Below are 18,323 nucleotides of genomic sequence, written 5' to 3' on the forward strand. Positions count from 1 at the left end.
AGAGTGGGATCTGATCTCAGACAGAGGAAAGAGGGGGCAGTTTATGATCTGGCCATTGACCATAAGGAAAAGATGCTGAGATTGACTGAGAATGGCTAGGGGAAGATGGCTGTAGTTGGGTAGAGTAAGCAGAGTGGTATCTGACTGTGGACCATGGCCACCATGTTGGTTGTTGGCTATATCTAAATGTCAAGCTTAGTTTTGAATTTCTGATTGGCCATATCCACTCACAGCAGTGGGCAGCTCTCTATTCTATTAATATATAAATACTGCTGAGCTGAGATTCACACCATTCCATCCAATAATTGATGTTTGTTATTCAGGGAGATGGAGCTGTGTGTGCCGCTGTTCCTAATGGTGATCCTGGCTTCTTGGGCACAAGAAGGTAGGTGATATGACTTGATGAAAACTGCTGTTGTTGATCTCAAGTCTCTAGCACACGAAGGTAGGTGATTCGACCTGCGCACAAATATTGTTGGTGATCCCAGAGTCTCTGATAGTTTTCATGATCCCATGACTAAGCTCAGGAAGATGGAGTGAAACACATGGGGGGCGTGGCCCGGGGGGAGCCCAGGCTGAGGTTGCCTCTCTTAATACCACCATAGAACACCATGGATGTGTGGCACCAGGGATTCTTCCTCTTTTCCCTCTAGCTTTCAGGCGGGTTGGGGGAAATGAGGTTAGTTATACCAGGTTCTCCAACTACACCATTGTGTGGACAGGACCCAGCACGTCTGTGCCAATAGGGGTACAATTGCCAGAGGCATTCACACCAATGCCCGGGACCAGATGGGAACTGTGGTCATGTGAAAGTCTAACATTAAGGCAGTCTCCCAACTCAGAGATGAGCTGACATTGAAAGTAGTATATAGCCATTTCTCTAATTTTCAAGAGCTGTCCCATTGCTCTACTCCCAGTGTGTACATGTGTTGCATTCAGAGTAGTGGGCCGAGCTAGGCTAGTGAGTACAGACCTGAGGGTAGGATCCTGTTAACTGTTGCTGCTGTCATCCCTTGTGCATCAATACTAAATGCCTGTATAGGTCCTAAAAAGGGCCAAGGTGAGTCCGCCGCCAAATAGTGGCTAATCAAAGATGTAGTACACTGGAACTCTCCCACAGTGAGGGCATCAAAAGTGGTGCATCTTCAACCAAAAAGCAAGGGAAGTATATCTACTCCTACCGTAACAGGTGGACTTGAATGTCAGCGACAACGAGTCGTAAAAGCAAGGATGCCGAGAATCGGCAGATCAATGAGACTCCAGGGGACCAAGGACCTCCAAACAGGACTCCAAGAGATGTTGTGAACAGCCGCTGCACCGGAGCTCGGATGTTGGAAACACCAGGACTGGAACTTGGGTACAGGAGGTAGAACTGGGCCACAAAGGAACTCTTGTCCGAAACTTTATGCAAAGAAAAAAATCGCCTCCATATGGTGAAGGTCAAAAAAATTTTTTTTTTTTAATTTCTAAAAAAACAGCAATATGCCCCAGTTGAAATCCGTTGGGATGAAACGCGACAGACTTGGCTTTCTGCTTCTCACATTGCCCCCTATTTTTACTCTGTGATCACAGTATTTATCCTTATATATGTATGCTGTTTTTTTTGTTTTTTTTTGGAGTTCCAGTGTACTACATCTTTGATTAGCCACTATTTGGCGGCGGACTCACCTTGGCAAATTTTTAGGACCTTTACAGGCATTGGACTTTTTCACATTTGCATTATTTTTGTATGATTCAAAAATAGTTTTTGCATTTTTCACAAATATATGCATATGTTTTTATCTTTTAGTGTTACATTTTATATTATTCGCTTTCCAGTATTCTTGTCACATTGTTTATGTAGCAGCTTTTTTCACGTTGCTTTGGAGTTAGTGCAGTAATATTTATATCCACATCAATACTAATGTTTGCCTGGCCTGAGATATTTCTGATGGTGTCTCAGTGCTGTTCATTTTCTGGGCCATTACTAGAGGGACTGTCCTAAGAAGTAGGGGCAACATGGAGAGAGTCCTCTGCTTACTGTTCAGTGTTCATGGAGTATCCCACAGCTCCCTGTGCCCTATCCAAGTTATTCAGCAATACATTTAAAAAAACTCCATCCCCGAAGTTGTTCATTGAGACAGATAGAGTGACTGTTGCTGTGTGGCTGGCTGCCTTTGCACTAATCTGGGTAAGGAACGTGGGACAAAAGAGCGGCCCTTACGGGAGTGAGCACTATAACTGCTTGTGCTGTCAGTAGACCAATAAGAAGATGTGGCAAGGTTCTTCATAACCTGCGGGGAGGTGGAGGGAACAGAACACATTTCCTGACTTATAATCAACAGCCAATAGCCTAGACCTCATAACCCAGTTATGAATGGCAGCAGACCCCCTAACAACCAATGTGTCCCAGAATGGACGCCTATGATAAGGACCTGGCTCTGGCTCTTGTATGAAAAGTAATTCATTAACATGAGTTTGACCCACACAACTTCTCCCCACTGCACCCCATCTTTTCATTTATTCTAATGGCCTTGAACCCCCTACTAAGCGCTCTATATAAAGTGTTCTTTGTCTGACATCAAATTACTCATTGCTATGGCACCAGGAGCCATGATTATTATGATACCATAAAATGATGGGACCACACTGCATTGAGCGATCATGAGAAGAAGAGAGAGCACTGATCTCCATTCAACCGTGTCACCAGTGATTGCTGGTGGTGGGTTCTTGGAGTTGGATCCTGCAGATGGCCGACCCTAGGAGGTTGTGGGACATGTGTGAGACACGTGTGGGAAGTGTGTGGAATGTGTGAGAAGTGTTAGGAGAACTGTTTTTGACCAGAGACACCACTTATCCTGGGAAGTAGGACACTGAGCCCTCACAAGTGCAAAGTAGTCTGAATTATATAAGAGAAAGTCGATCCAGGCAACTTCAGACCAGGCTAAAAACAGTTAAAGCCGACCACTTCTTGTGTCCAGAGTGTTTTCTCAGGGTGTTCAGATCTTCCTCTGCTCACCTGTTTAACTTTTGAGGGGTTAATATAATTTTAACCCTTATTTTTCCAAGCTCAGTCTTTCTATCTTCATACAATACAGAATTCTTCCTGAAAGATATACAGTATGAATCCACCTCCGAACCCAAATCATTCTATCTGTTAGAGCTCCATGACCTCCTCATTGGAAACAATTGTGTCACAGGGAAGACTCCAGTTCTATCATGTCATCCCTGGGGGGGTCAAACCTCACTTTGAGACATTCATTTTGCCTTCTCCTCTAGTGATATCTTCCTTCTATCACCCCCTCATTTTATTGTATTAATATTTAATATACATCATGGTTGTTATTATATCTTCCCTCTGGCCTCCTCTTCAGTCTAGTATGGTTGCACCGGCTCTTCTCCTGGACTGAAATGGCTTCCCTTTATTTCACTGCACACTGTGAGCTTCTCACAATGTGCATTAGAAGCTGCAGCAATGCAGATAGAACCCGCCTCATTTTGTGGCTGGAAATCATCTAACCCTCTCCTCCACAGCCTGACTGCCTTGGCCCACTATTTTCATTCGTTGGATTTCAGTTCTGTTGTTAATGGCCGGCTCACATGTGTGTATTACTTGGGCAGTCTGAATGCAAATACAACTTGCATAGGGACGCCCACTCCTCCAGAGCGACACCCACCCATCAAGGCATTTTGATATTTGCATAACTCCTCCCAATAGCCAGCCCACTGCTTGCATCATGTCTGTGGACTCTTGAGAGGAGTAGTGAGGCCGGGGGCTGTGATGTTTCCAGGAAGCTTTGTACAGCCCCCTGACAGCCCCTCCCACCAGCCATGATCTGCCTGCACTCCATAGAGTAGAATAGAGAACCAGTGATGATGTCACTGAGTCCTAAATGAGGAATCTAATGAGAACAGAAATACTTTATTTAAAAGGGTGATTAGCATGTGGATGGGGGAACCAGGGAAGCAACACTATAAGATGATTAAACTTCAGTATAAGGTCCCATTGCTTCCAACAGTTCAATCTCACCTCCACCATGAGCTTCTCACACATAATTAATTAAACAGGGTTCTGGAATCCCCATATTAACCAACCTGAAATGTCCCTCCTCTCTACTGTGTAGCATACAAACTACCACATGTAATAAAATCTAAATTAGCATATTATGGAGTGTATTATATTTGGTTCTGCATGGTAGGAATGCTTCCCTTGGGACTTGGCCAGCACTAGCGGAGGGGTCAAGCAGGGTTGCGTACACACAGTTGCTTTAACAATATAAACTTTAAAATGATTATTCATGGCACTCCTCATTCACCAATACAGCTTTGTAGGACCAAGCTCCTCATGGCCTCCAATAGTTGGGTAGCCACAGAGAACCGTCTCTACAATACCCACATATACAGTAGCTCAGAACATAAACCATTCACCCATCAGCGAGGTTCAGCACTACCTCAAACACCTACACTGACCATAACAGAAGGCTAATGCCACGTACACACGGTCGGAAATGCCGCCAGCAAAAGTCCGATGTGAGCTTTTGGTCGGAAAATGTGACCGTGTGTATGCTACATCTGACTTTTGCTGGCGGCATTTTGGCCAGCAAAAGATTGAGAGCAGGTTCTCAATTTTTTCCAACGGAAAAAGTTCCGATCGGAAATTCCGATCGTCTGTGGCAATTCCGACGGGCAAAATTCCAACGCTCGGTAACAATTCCACGCATGCCCGGAAGCATTTAACTTCATTTTCTTGGCTCGTCACCGCGTTCTTGACGGTCGAAAGTTCAAAGAACTTTTGCGTGACCGTGTGTATGCAAGGCAAGCTTGAGCGGAATCCCGTCGGAAAAAACTTGGATGGAAAATCCGCTCGTGTGTACGCGGCATAAGAGGAAGTGAGATCCTCACAGAGGTTTCAACCATCCACACTCCATCCATAATGGACAAATAACAATTTAGGCTTTAGGTACACTTAAAATGTATACATTGATTTGCAGCAGTAATGTGTTTTATGTTTTCCTTTGTTTTCCAGACTTGGAGGGGAAAGTGTTCATCTTCCCTAGAGACAGGAGCTCAGATCATGTCATTCTGAAACCTGCAATTACAAAGCCATTGCAGAAAGTCAGCATCTGTCTAAATGTCTACAGTGATCTTTCACGTACTTATAGTCCCTTCTCTCTCGCTACTACAGAAAAGAGTCCTGCTTTTATATTCTATTCAAACTCTCTAAATCTCTGGTCCATAGCAGTAAATGGAATTCTTGAATATATTAAGACAGACACGGATTCCTTGAACTGGAGACACATCTGTGTAACCTGGGACTCTGACACTGGTGTGGTCCAATTTTGGGCCAATGGAAAACTCTACCCCAGAAAAGTCTTATCAAAAGGGTCTTCTATCAATGGTATAACCAGCATTGTTCTGGGGCAGGTTCATAATAATTTGGGGGAAATTATGACTTCTTCTTTTTCATTTTTTGGAGAAATAAGTGATGTCCACATGTGGGATGTTGTCCTGACTCCAAGAGACATCCAGAAAGTCATCTCTGGTGACCGCTATGGAAATGTCATTAGTTGGAAATCTCTAGTCTATGAAATGATAGGGGAAGTTCTTCTTCAACCTAAACTTCAATGCAAGTCTGGGGGGTCCGTCAGCTCAGTATGTATACCATGTTATTAAAGTGTAAATAAAAAGCCAAAACTTTTTGGGGGTTTGGGTAGAGTAGGAAAGGGTTAAAATCAACATCAGGTTCTTGTTGCTGCCTCTGTCCTGCTGGGGAGATTTATCTTCACTTCCTCCCTCAGAGAAACAATGGGAAATGTGAAGAAATCTCCACAAAGTCACCAGCACATTGGTCCCCATTGGAAGATTTCCTCTTACCTTCTGCTCTCTAAAATTCCAAAAACAACGTCCACCAGGACCAACACAAAGAGTGAATCTCCCCAGCAGAGACACAGACAGCCATGAACACTTGGTAGAGGGTCTAACCCTTCCAGACACCATCCGATACAAAAAAAATGTTTTGTCTTCACCTACGTTTGAAGTGGTGGCAGGTTCTGGAAATTGGCATGGGTTTTGTGGGTATCAGTTTCTGCATTAAAAATATTAGCATGCAATATCCATCACAGATACAGTAACAGTTATTCCAAGCTTTGTATATTTAGGTTGCATCATAACCTGAATTAAAGATGTAATATTCACTTATTGACCCTTCTCCTCAATGGAACCACCAATCCCAACACATAACCACGATAAGCAGGCTGCTATTGGTGATCCGCTGAAGAACAACTTATTATGGATAAAAAATGAACTGCCTACATTTACATTATTGCCCCTATAAGAAAATATTGGGCATCCTTCTTAATTGTTCTTCTAATAAGGTATATTGTTTCTTATTAGGGCAGTGATGTCATACAGGGGGTGGTGATGACATCACAGGAGGTTGGTAGTTTCTCAGAATGTTCTCCATGGAGCAGCCTTTTTGTCATTCTGACAGTGCTGGTCTTTTGTACTATAAGGTCACTCATCCAGGTGAAGTGAAGTTTGGCTGGTTGGCCTGAGCTTATGGGGTTGATTTACTAAAGGCAAACAGACTATGCACTTTGGAAAGTGCAGTTGCACTCTGCAAGTGCAGATGCTCCAGAGCTTAGTAAATGAGGTAAGGCTTCACTTTGCAAAGAGAACCCAATCACGTGCACGGAAAATAAAAAAAAACAGCATTTTTGCTCGCACATGATTGGATGATGGAAGTCAGCAGAGTATCTGCTCATTTACTAAGCTCTGGAGCAACTGCATTTGCAGAGTGCACAGTCTTTTTCCCTTTAGTAAATCAACCCCTATGTCTGCTGGGACTTTAATGAACCGGCCCACTCATCTCTATGAAAAATCTCTGGGTCACTGACCAGGAGCGAACACACAGCATGTGACCTGATCTGCATGCTTTCTCCAATGAAGTAACTCCAAAAGTTTTTAAAGTTGAAGTCCAGGTATGAGTTTTATTGCATAGTTATATTGGTCCAGCTTGGACAAAATGAAAGCATACATGTGTCACACCTGTGGGAAGTGGACAATCACCACCTTTAATTTATTGATTTTTCATGCCTTCCATGTCCCGTGTCGAGTGGCTACCCTGTTGCATATCAACCACAGGGGGCCTCTCCCTTGGCATGGGCGGTATTCACAGAACGCCCTGTATTTTTCCCACTGAATGCAGAACATTCTCTGATTGGACATGGGGGCGATTGTGATGTCATCCTCCTGTCTACATGCCTCATCCAGTCAGAAAACAACTTGCATTTATTGAGGAAAATGCATGGTGTTCTGTGAATGGACCCATTAGGTGGTGGGATCACTGCAATAGTGGTGAGTACAACCATGGCTGCTGTTAAAAATCACAAGGCCCAATACAGCTTGCCTGACAGCAGACCGGCCCGAAAGTGACTGAGGACATAGATTTATCGGTCCCGTTCTCTGCAGCCTTTGCTGCACAGATGAATGAATAGGAAGCACTCTGAGGCTTCCTGTTCATGCACAAGCTGAATCATAGTAATCACAGTACTATGATTCAGTGATGAATGGACACAGGAGTGATTGGTACCGATCGCTCACTGTGTTCATTAAGGAAAGCAAGGGGCCAGTACATTACATTCCCCTGTGTGCCTACAGCAGCTGCCGGCAGATGAGGAGGGAAGCAGATGGAAGGGGTGCATGCGCTAGAAATAATCCCCTTGCAGTGCAGCCGGTGGGACGGAGAGGAAGAGAAGCTTTCAGTGCTGCAGGGGGAGACAGAAGAGGATTGGTGTCTGCAATAAGACAGTACAGCAGATACTCCTACTCAGCAGGTGCCCGGGCCCTCCTTTTGAACTGATGGGTCCTGGGCCCAGTACAGGAGGGCTGGCTGTACTGCCTTATCAGAGGCCCTGACTACAACACTGATTTTCACAGGTACAACATATGGACCAATGTAATGTGCACTAAAATGACAGCCAGGGCAGTGATCAGCAATGGCAGCCTTTGTAGTCATAATCCACTAATAACAGGAACATTTTTTAAAGCGGTACTCTACCCACCTCCATTCCAGCTATGTACCTGAGCTGTCTCATTTACTTCTTTGAGGTTCAATATCTTTACCATCTTGGTCAGGCTGGGGGTGACATATCTCCAGGGGCGGACTGACAACTCATGGGGCCCCTAGGCAATAGGAGATTATGGGGTCCCTGGGCAATAGGAGAAGATTATGGGGCCCCCGGGCAATAGGAGATTATGGGGCCCCAAGGCAATAGATTATGGGGCCACACAGTATACACACACATACAGTATACACACACAGACACACAATATACACACACAGAATACACATACACACACTGAAAAGGTACTGGAGAGGCGGGGCAGCTACAATCTTGGGATTTAAAAACCCGATAGGGCCCCTTAGTGGCATGGGGCCCTCGGGCAGTGCCCGAGGGCCCGAATGGTCAGTCCGCCCCTGCATATCTCCCACTCATGTGCAAAGGTACTCATTTACCCCGGCACCCGGCCTATGCCAGGAACGTACGCCGATCTGCACATGCGCTCATACGGAGCTCAGTATAATGAATCCCTGTCATTTAAAAACACGTGAACCAGGAGGATTCACCTGCAGAGAATGTGTGAGGAATGTCACATCCTCTGTATATGGCCAGGGTAGGAAACCTTGGCCCTCAAGCTGTGGTGAAACTACAAATCCCATCATGCTTCCGCCTCTAGGAGCCATGCCTGTGATTGTCAGGGTCATGCAATGTCTTATGGGACTTGTAGTTTCACCACAGCTGGAGGGCCGAGGTGGCCTACCCCTGGTATATGGCATAGTATGTCTCTTCTGAAATATTAAAAAACCTTACTGTTTATATATATTTTTTTCTTTCATCTAAGTTTGTATGGCAAATCCTTCTACTGTAACACAAGCCGTACAGCGACACCAAATAAAATGCATGGATCCAATGTCCAGATAGTGTGTCCTCTGTGAGCTTTCTTCTCCAGAGAGGTCAAAGGAAAGAAGACATTCTGTACCAACCGGTCAGAAGGTTTCTTTTGTCTTCAAACCTGAGCAGCTTCAAATTTAATTGGCTGTTACAATATGCCCTCCCAGTCCCATTGCACATGGCTGGCAGCTCACGAAAGTTGAATCAAATAGAAGTCAGTATAAAGCCCTGTGAAGGGCAGTTTATTCATTTGGGAATGCGATGAGTTACTATAAAAAGATTGGTTTGACATATGAACATTGTTACATTGTGATAAATTGGTCTAATTTGTAAACCGCTGCATATTCTGGTCATCTTTCCTGGCTCCAATCTCCGTCCCTGCAGATGTCTTTGTCCCGCACACTGGCCTTCCATTCTGGGCTCTCCAGTTTGCCATGAATCCTGGTGATAAATGTGATCATTGTGATAAGAGCAGCAGGAATAACAATATGGTCGCCCCCATCACAAGGGGAGGATCCGTGATCTCCACCTATAATCATAAACCAGTCATGATAGTTTACAGCATTTGTCAGGGGACTTCAGTGTCCATATCTGCTGTGATGAACATTGACTATAGGACACAACCGGGACAACTTCATTGGGGGACACAATGTCAATGTCCATCACATCAGAGGACAAAATCTCAATGTCCATCACATCAGAGGACACAATGTCAATGTCCAACACATCAGAGGACACAATGTCAATGTCCAACACATCAGAGGACACAATGTCAATGTCCAACACATCAGAGGACACAATGTCAATGTCCAACACATCAGAGGACACAATGTCAATGTCCAACACATCAGGGGACACAATGTCAATGTCCAACACATCAGGGGACACAATGTCAATGTCCAACACATCAGAGGACACAATGTCAATGTCCAACACATCAGAGGACACAATGTCAATGTCCAACACATCAGGGGACACAATGTCAATGTCCATCACATCAGGGGACACAATGTCAATGTCCATCACATCAGGGGACACAATGTCAATGTCCATCACATCAGGGGACACAATGTCAATGTCCATCACATCAGGGGACACAATACCAATGTCCATCACATCAGGGGACACAATGTCAATGTCCAACACATCAGGGGACACAATGCCAATGACATCAGGAGACACAATGTCAATGTCCATCACATCAGGGGACACAATACCAATGTCCATCACATCAGGGGACACAATGTCAATGTCCAACACATCAGGGGACACAATGCCAATGACATCAGGAGACACAATGTCAATGTCCATCACATCAGGGGACACAATGCCAATGTCCAACACATCAGAGGACACAATGTCAATGTCCAACACATCAGAGGACACAATGCCAATGACATCAGGGGACACAATGCCATTGTCCAACACATCAGGGGACACAATGCCAATGTCCAACCTATCAGCGGACACAATGCCAATGACATCAGGGGACACAATGCCATTGTCCAACACATCAGAGGACACAATACCATTGTCCAACACATTGGGGGAAACAAGACCATTGTACAACACATTGGGGGAACACAATGCCCTTTCCAAACACACAATAATTGTCTAATTGGGGGACGCAAAATCCTTTTCCAACACATCAGGGGGCACAATGTCATTGTCTAACACATTGGGGGGCACAATACTGTTGTCCAACACATCTACGGAAATTGAATGTCATTGTCCAACACATGAGAGGACACTACACCATAGTCCAACATATCGGGAGGGTACAATGTCATTGTCCACATAATGAGTGAAAGAATACTCGCGCCCCAAACATTGGGGGACAGGGTTGAGGACACAGTATCATTATCCACACATTGGGGGACACTATAACTTTGTCCCATACATCTGGAGACACAATACTATTCTCTAACACAACAGAAAACACAATACCTTTGTCTACTACACGGGGGGGGGGGGACACAATACCTTTGTCCAACACATCAGAAGACACAATACTCTTGTTCAACACATTGGGTGACACATTACTATTGTCCAATACATCGGGAGGCACAATACCGATCTTCTCCAAAGTAGAGGACATGATGCTAATGTCCAGCACATCAGGAGACACAATGCAATTGTTCACCACATTGGGGGACATTGCATGTCATTGTCCAGCATTCATTATGTCCTATATAGACCTTCACTCACCGAAATTATCTGATATCTGCCACCAGTTATTGATGATGGCCAGAAATGGACCGTTATGTGTGGAGAGGTCAAGGATCTTCACCCCCACTAGTTGGGATCCTATTCATGTTCTCTTTGTCTTATGTCATCTCCCGATACTCGACATGGAAACTAATTGTCTTCACAGAGGGATACAATTTTCTCTTCCTTCCCTGGAGCTGCAGCTGGGATAATAAAAATGACACACAAAATGAAAATATAATTCTCTCTTTTACGTCATATATCAGAAGCATCAACAATATACACTCACGGCCACTTTATTAGGTACACCTGTTCAATTGCTTGGTAACACAAATTGCTAATCAGCCAATCACAGGAGAGCAACTCAATGCATTTAGGCATCTTGAAGTGGTGAGATTTTCACGCACAACTAGCTCTTGGGTTTACTAGAGAATAGTAGGGAAGGAGAAAATATCCAGTGAGCGGCAGTTGTGTGGAGGAAAATGCCTTGATGTCAGAGGAGAATGTTCAGACTGGTTGGAGATTATAAAAAGGCAACAGTAACTTAAATAACCACTCGTTACACCCAAGGTATGCGGAATACCATCTCTGAACGCACAACTCATCCAACCTTATAGCAGATGGGCTACAGCAGCAGAAGACTACACCGGGTGCCACTCCTGTCAGCTAAGAACAGGAAACTGAGGCTACAATTGGCACAGGATCACCAAAATTGGACAATAGAAGATTGGAAAAACGTTGCCTGGTCTGATGAGTCTGGATTTCAGCTGCGACATTCAGATGGTCAGGTCAGAATTTGGCGTATGGATCCATCCTGCCTCGTATCACCGGTTCAGGCTGGTGGTGGGGGTGTAATAGTGTGGGGATATTTTCTTGGCACAAATGGGAGAGAAGAATAGGGGGGATTTTTGCGGTGTCAGATATAGAGATATACAATTGACTTGTTATGAATAAAACATAATATTTATTATAAAAATATGCTTAAAAAAGAAGACAAACAAAACATACTGTAACTAAGACAGTATAGGATTACAAGCATTTGGTGGTCAGCATCATATACAGAGGAATATTAAATCACAGCAGAGAGTATTGCACACTAGCCCGACATGTTTCGCTACTCAAGCTTCCTCAGGGGATGTGCAAAAAGTTTGTTATGCTGAAACTACTAAATAAATGAAAAAAACAGAATTATAAGAACAATACATGAAATATAGAATGAAATTGTACATACAAAGTATTAATTGGAATATAACAAGTCAATTGTATATCTCTATATCTGACACCGCAAAAATCCCCCCTATTCTTCTCTCTCATTTTAGTCTTCATTGGGATGAGGTGTCTTTAGAAAGGGTGTTGTTTTCCCCACCCAGACCAACAACTAAAATTTTCTTGGCACACTTTGGGCCCCTTAGTGCCAATTGAGCATGGTTTAATCACCACGGCCTACCTGAGTATTGTTGCTGACCATGTCCATTCCTTTATGACTACAGTGTCCCCATCTTCTGATGGCTCCTTCCAGCAGGATAATGCACCATGTCACAAAGCTCCAATCATCTCACCACTGGACAATGAGGTCACTGTACTCCAATGTCCTACACACTCACCTTATCTCCATCCAATAGAGCACCTTTGGGATGTGGTGGAATGGGAGATTGGCATCATGGATGTGCAGCCAACAAATCTGCAGCACATGCGTGATGCTATCATGTCACTATCGAGCAAAATCTCTGAGGAACGTTTCCAACACCTTGTTGAATCCACGCCACCAAGAATGAAGGCAGTTCTGAAGGCAAAAGGGGGTCAAACTTGGTACTACCAAGAAGTACCTAATAAAGTGGCCGGTGAGTGTACATTTTACTATTATGACACATTCTAAAATATTATCTATTCTGCTGCTAAGAAATAAGAAAGAAGGTTGTGAAGTCAGGGAATTCCACCTAGACTGAAATATTGGGTGATAAGGAGTGAGGTTAAGGGCATTGCTTGGGTTCTAAAATACCCGAGACCCCTAGACTGAAATGTGGGGTGATAAAGGAAAAGGGCATTACTGGGGTCCTAAAAGATCTGGACCCCTCCTGATACTTAGACCAAAATATGAGGTGAGAGCTCTCATTAGAGGCGACTTCCTCAATCCATGCCACGCATGCGCCCCTGATTCTAACAGGTTTTCTTCTAAGATTGCCCTGTATTTGGCTCCAGTTGTTGGGCAGGTACCCAGGCTTACAGGATGTCCCGAGGCAGGCCAGGAAAGTCTGTATGCATTTCCACCGGTCATATAATGCCAGTGCTCGGCTGACTGACCTCCAAAAGGAATTTAACCTGCCCAAGAACCGCTTAATCTGTGACATGCCCACCAGGTGGAACTCAACGTTGGCCATGCTGCAGCGGCTGCACACGCAGCAGGGGGCCATTAATGAGTACCTGTGCGACTATGGCACCAGGACAGGGACAGGGGAGCTTGGTTTTTTCCCAATGCCAGTGAGCCATGATCAGGGATGCATGCAATGTCCTAACTCCTAATCTTGTTTGTATATTGTATGGATTCTGACCAAATCCCTTTGGGTGCGGAGCACCTCACTCCTTCACATAAGTACCTTTAATTAGTGTCCACTTGTGTCATAGGTGGAGACTTTATGATTCTCCCATTTAGAAGAGTGTAATGCTCTCATGGTTCAGAGATGCAGGTTCTCCCACTCCATGGATAGTGTAGGACCCACTGATTATGGGGTACTTTGTCGCAGTAAGTGGGCTTAGCACCATATAGCAATATGGTGTGACCAAATCCCCATATTTTTTGATAATGTTTTTTTGAAAATGTAGGTGTTTTAAACTAGCCTTGCTTGAGGTAAATGTCTTTTTTGCATGTGTGCGCTGTAATATTTTCTTCTTCTTCTTTCGTATGCAATGTCCTGTCACCATTTGAGGAGGCCATGAGGATGGTGAGCAGTGACAGTGCATGCATCAGTGACACTGTCCCTCTTGTCCACCTGTTGGAGCACACGCTGCGTGGAATAATGGATAGGGCACTTGAGGCAGAACAGAGGCAGAAAGAGGAGGACTTCCTTCCCTCTCAAGGCCCCCTTTATCCAGACAGTGTTCCTGCATGCCCGCCAATCACACAGGAAGAGGAGGAGGAGGAGGATTGTGTCAGCATGGAGGTGGAGCCTGGCACTCAGCATCAGCAGCAGTCTTCAAGGGATCATTTACAGTTCCAAGAAACCCATGGACTTGTACGTGGCTGCGGATCATGTCGTCCTTAGTGACCCAGAGGACTTCGGACCGAATGCCTCAGCAAACCTACGCTGCAAGGCCTCCCTGATCCTGCAAAGCCTGCGGAAGGATCCTCGTATTCGCGGTATCAAGGAGAGGGATCATTACTGGCTGGCAACCCTCCTTGATCCACGCTACAAGGGTAAGGTTGCGGACCTTATCTTGCCATCGCAAAGGGAGCAGAGGATGAAACATCTTCGGGAGGCCTTGCAGAAAGGTTTGTGCAACGCGTTTCCAGAGCCTGAGAGGTTACAAATTCCTGGTCATGGACAACGTGTTGCTGAGGCTTCGGTCAGTCACAGAAGGAGCGGTGGAGAAGGTGGCCGTCTGACCGATGCGTTAAGACAATTTTTTAGTCCGCAGCCCCAAGGTATGATCGGTTCCAGCAACCATTGCCAGCGTCTGTTTTACATGGTGCAGGAATACCTAGGGGCAAGATCAGACTTGGACACCTTTCCGACCGAAAATCCTCTGGGTTACTGGGTCTTGAGGATGGATCACTGGCCAGAGCTTGAACAGTATGCAATTGAGCTACTGGCCTGTCCTGCATCCAGCTTTCTTTCGGAACGCACATTCAGTGCTGCTGGAGGCTTTATAACCAATCACAGGGTGTGCCTGTCCACCGACTCGGTCGATCGACTGACCTTCATAAAAATTAATCAGTCTTGGATCACCACCAGCTATCAAGCACCTGATGCTGATATAACCGAATAATTTTTTTAAAATGTCAGATCCCTTCAAGACTGCCTATGCTGATGCTGAGTGACTATCCTGTTATGCTGAGTAATTATCCTCTTCCTCCTCAATTTTCATGCTAATAGCTTGGAAGAACATTTTTGGTTCTGGGCACCGCCACCAGTGGCTAAGGCCCAATTTTTCTGCCCCTGTTTAACAGGGGCGTGTAATTACAACTTTTGATGCAATACTTTGCAGCAGCGCTCATTCCTGCTCTCCAACTAGAGTATCTGTGAGGGGTTGCAGTGTTGTGGCACCAGTGCCTAAGGTCCAATCTTTCTTCCCCGTTCAACAGGGACATGTAATTAGAATTCTTGATCTAATATTTCACAGCAGGGCCCATTCCTGCGAGCACCAAGAGTAACTGTGAGGACTTACAGTGTTGTGGCAACACCACCACCAAAGGTCCAATTTTTCAGCCCCTGTTCAACAGGTGCATGTAATTACAATTCTTGATATAATATTTCACAGCAGGGCCAGTTCCAGCGCCCACCAAGAGTAACTGTGAGGACTTACAGTTTTGTGGCAACACCAACACCTAAGGCCTCCATTTCTGCAGAGTATATAGGGCAGGCCCCTACTTTCAAACATCTAACTTACAAACGACACCTACTTGCAAACGGAAGGAGACAACAGGAAGTGAGATGAAATCTACCCCTAGGAAGGGAAATTCTCTCCTGTAAGAGTTAATATGGAAAAAACGTGTCATCTCTCCACTGATGCTTTATCAACAATCCTTATTTCACTAAAAACCCCAAATTGTCAAAAAACATGTGTCATTGGGACAGAAAGTGAGGTGAAATCTTCTAAAGAGGAGCACAGACAGCAAAACAAATGTCACAGGGGTGATAACCCTTCCCCATGTTTTCCAAAAAGCTTAAAAATAGATTTTTTTGGCTGGAGCTACACTTTCAAAATGTACCAGTTCAAAATTACAAACAGATTCTACTTAACAACAAACCTACTGGGGGGTGTACCCATGCCGTTTGTCCCACTGATTTTCATCCATATTGCAGGAACCCGACATTACATTAAAGCCGCAAGCAGTTTTAAATGAATTTTATTCCTTTAAAAATGACATTTTGTGCAGGGACTGTTCTAAGCACTGGAAACACGTGCCACTTTACAGGCATACGATAGACACCCCCCAGGTACAATATTTAAAGGAATATTTCACTTTTTTTCACTTTAAGCATCATTAAAATCACTGCTCCCGAAAAAACGGCCATTTTTAAAACTTTTTTTGCATTGATCCATGTCCCCTGGGGCAGGACCTGGGTTCCCAAACCCTTTTTAGGACAATAACTTGCATATTAGCCTTTAAAATGAGCACTTTTGATTTCGAACGTTTGAGTCCCATAGACTTTAACGGGGTTCTAAAGTTTGCGCAAACTTTCGGTCCGTTTGCAGGTTCTGGTGCGAACCGAACCGGGGGGTGTTCGGCTCATCCTTAATGGGGAGAAGCCTATGAGCTAAAATCTTAGCGTAGAGTTTGACATCCATATTCAGTAATGAGATGGGCCTGAAATTTGAAGGGGTGTTGGGTTCCTTCCCCGGTTTGGGAATGGTGACCACATATGCCTTTAGCATTTCAGGAGGGAACGAGGCAGGGGACATTGCATCTAAGTAGACTGATCCTAATGTTGGGGTGAGTGTGTTTTGGAAGACTTTGTAGTAGTCATTTGTCAGGCCATCAGGACCTGGTGATTTGCCAGAAGGCAAAGTTTTAATCGCTTTTATGATCTCAGGTTCAGTGATGGGTGCATTGAGAGATGTGTTTGTGAGAGAGAAGGGAGATTAAGGCCTGTTAAGAAAGTAGGTTGTGGGGTGTTAGGGTCTTCTCTAAGGTTGTACAATAGTAGTATTCGGTAGACATGTGCACACTGAAATATTTTGTTTCGGAATTTCGTTTTCGTCCGAAAAATAAATTTATTTAGTCACTCCCAAAATTCGTTTTTATTTGTTTCGTTTTTCGTTAAAAATTGCATTCGTCCGAAAATCCAAATTAATTAAGGTCGGATCTGTCATTGAAGGCTTATGATGTCTGCCAAATGTTCAAAGAAGATTCCACGGAGCAGCTAAACTGTACGACGCCGTATAGTTTAGGGCTCCGTCGAATCTTCTTAGAACTTTCAACAGACACCATAAGCCAAAGTACGTGTGTACTTAGTTCTAGCTATTTTACTGCTCCTCCTCTTTGGTTACAATCAGCCAATAACATTCATCATCATTATTTTTATTTATCTTTTCTCCCCTACGTCAAATCTTTTAGGTCTAGGAGCTATTTCAAGCACCTACAGGTAAGCCTTAATCTAGGGTTAAAGTGGTCTGTAAGGGTTTACAACCACTTTAAGGCTACAGTATCTCTGATGGCAATAAGCACGCCTTTTTGTTTTGTGGGTGCTGAGGCCATAAAAACGTGAGGAATTTTTTTTGGCAAAAGGAGGGAGTATTGAAGGAAGAAAATTGTGTCTCTTATATGCAAAGGATATCAGTGTGAAGGTTGATGGCTTCTTTCCAGACCAAGGCTCTCCTAACAGGGTGGTTCAGTGGGTAGACATCTTCCAGTAGCGTGACAGTTCATCTCAGGTAGGTCAGACCGGTGAAGGTTAGAAAAAGAAGAAAAAAAGTAAGGGGAAAAAAAAAAAGGATCTAACATTGTTTACATAGCCAACATGGAAAGTTTTTAAAGTATTTTATTAAGGTAACTCCGGCGTCTCTTCTGATTTCTTCTCCCTTCTCCATCTCCTCTCCCTCTTCTGAGGACATCATTCTCCCTCTACTGGTCCTTCTCCCTCTCTGGTCATTCTCCTCTCTACGCAGAGACGAGAAAGACCGGAGAGGGAGAAGGACCGGCAAAGGGAAAAAACGTCCTGACTTGCTGGGCTGCATGCTCAGATAAGGGTCTGGTATGGATTTTGGGGGGAACACTACAATATTTTTTTTTGGCGTGGGAATTCCTCTTAAAATCCATACCAGACCAAAGGGTCTGGTATCATCCTTAGGGGAACCCCACGCCAATAATTTTTTTATTTTGGCAGGGTTCCGCAAGTTGTATCATCATGATATGACTTCTGGTGCGACTTATGACTGGGAAGTCTTATTTCCCCCCTACCATGGACGGCCCATTGCCCATGATGATTCAGATCGCTTTTGTCAGACATCTGCGTCCAGAGA

General features: G+C 44.5%; 1 protein-coding gene across 1 annotated transcript; it reads left to right on the plus strand.

Moving 5' to 3' along the window:
- The first annotated feature begins 319 nt into the window (after window positions 1-319).
- LOC141134953 (C-reactive protein-like) lies at window positions 320-6,114 on the plus strand. The gene is made up of 2 exons (XM_073624387.1): window positions 320-385; window positions 5,006-6,114. Exons 1-2 carry the CDS (start codon window positions 328-330, stop codon window positions 5,650-5,652), a joined length of 705 nt encoding a protein of 234 aa, XP_073480488.1. The 5' UTR covers window positions 320-327; the 3' UTR covers window positions 5,653-6,114.
- Window positions 6,115-18,323: the final 12,209 nt, after the last annotated feature.

Source organism: Aquarana catesbeiana, linkage group LG03 (assembly GCF_042186555.1).
Source record: "Aquarana catesbeiana isolate 2022-GZ linkage group LG03, ASM4218655v1, whole genome shotgun sequence".
Lineage (NCBI taxonomy): Eukaryota > Metazoa > Chordata > Amphibia > Anura > Ranidae > Aquarana > Aquarana catesbeiana.

Excerpts from the sequence above, each read along its gene's own strand:
- LOC141134953 (XM_073624387.1), top strand. The coding sequence starts at position 328 with ATGGAGCTGTGTGTGCCGCTGTTCCTAATGGTGATCCTGGCTTCTTGG. Across the intron at positions 386-5,005 it reads GGCTTCTTGGGCACAAGAAG|ACTTGGAGGGGAAAGTGTTC; the intron begins GTAGGTGATATG and ends TTTGTTTTCCAG.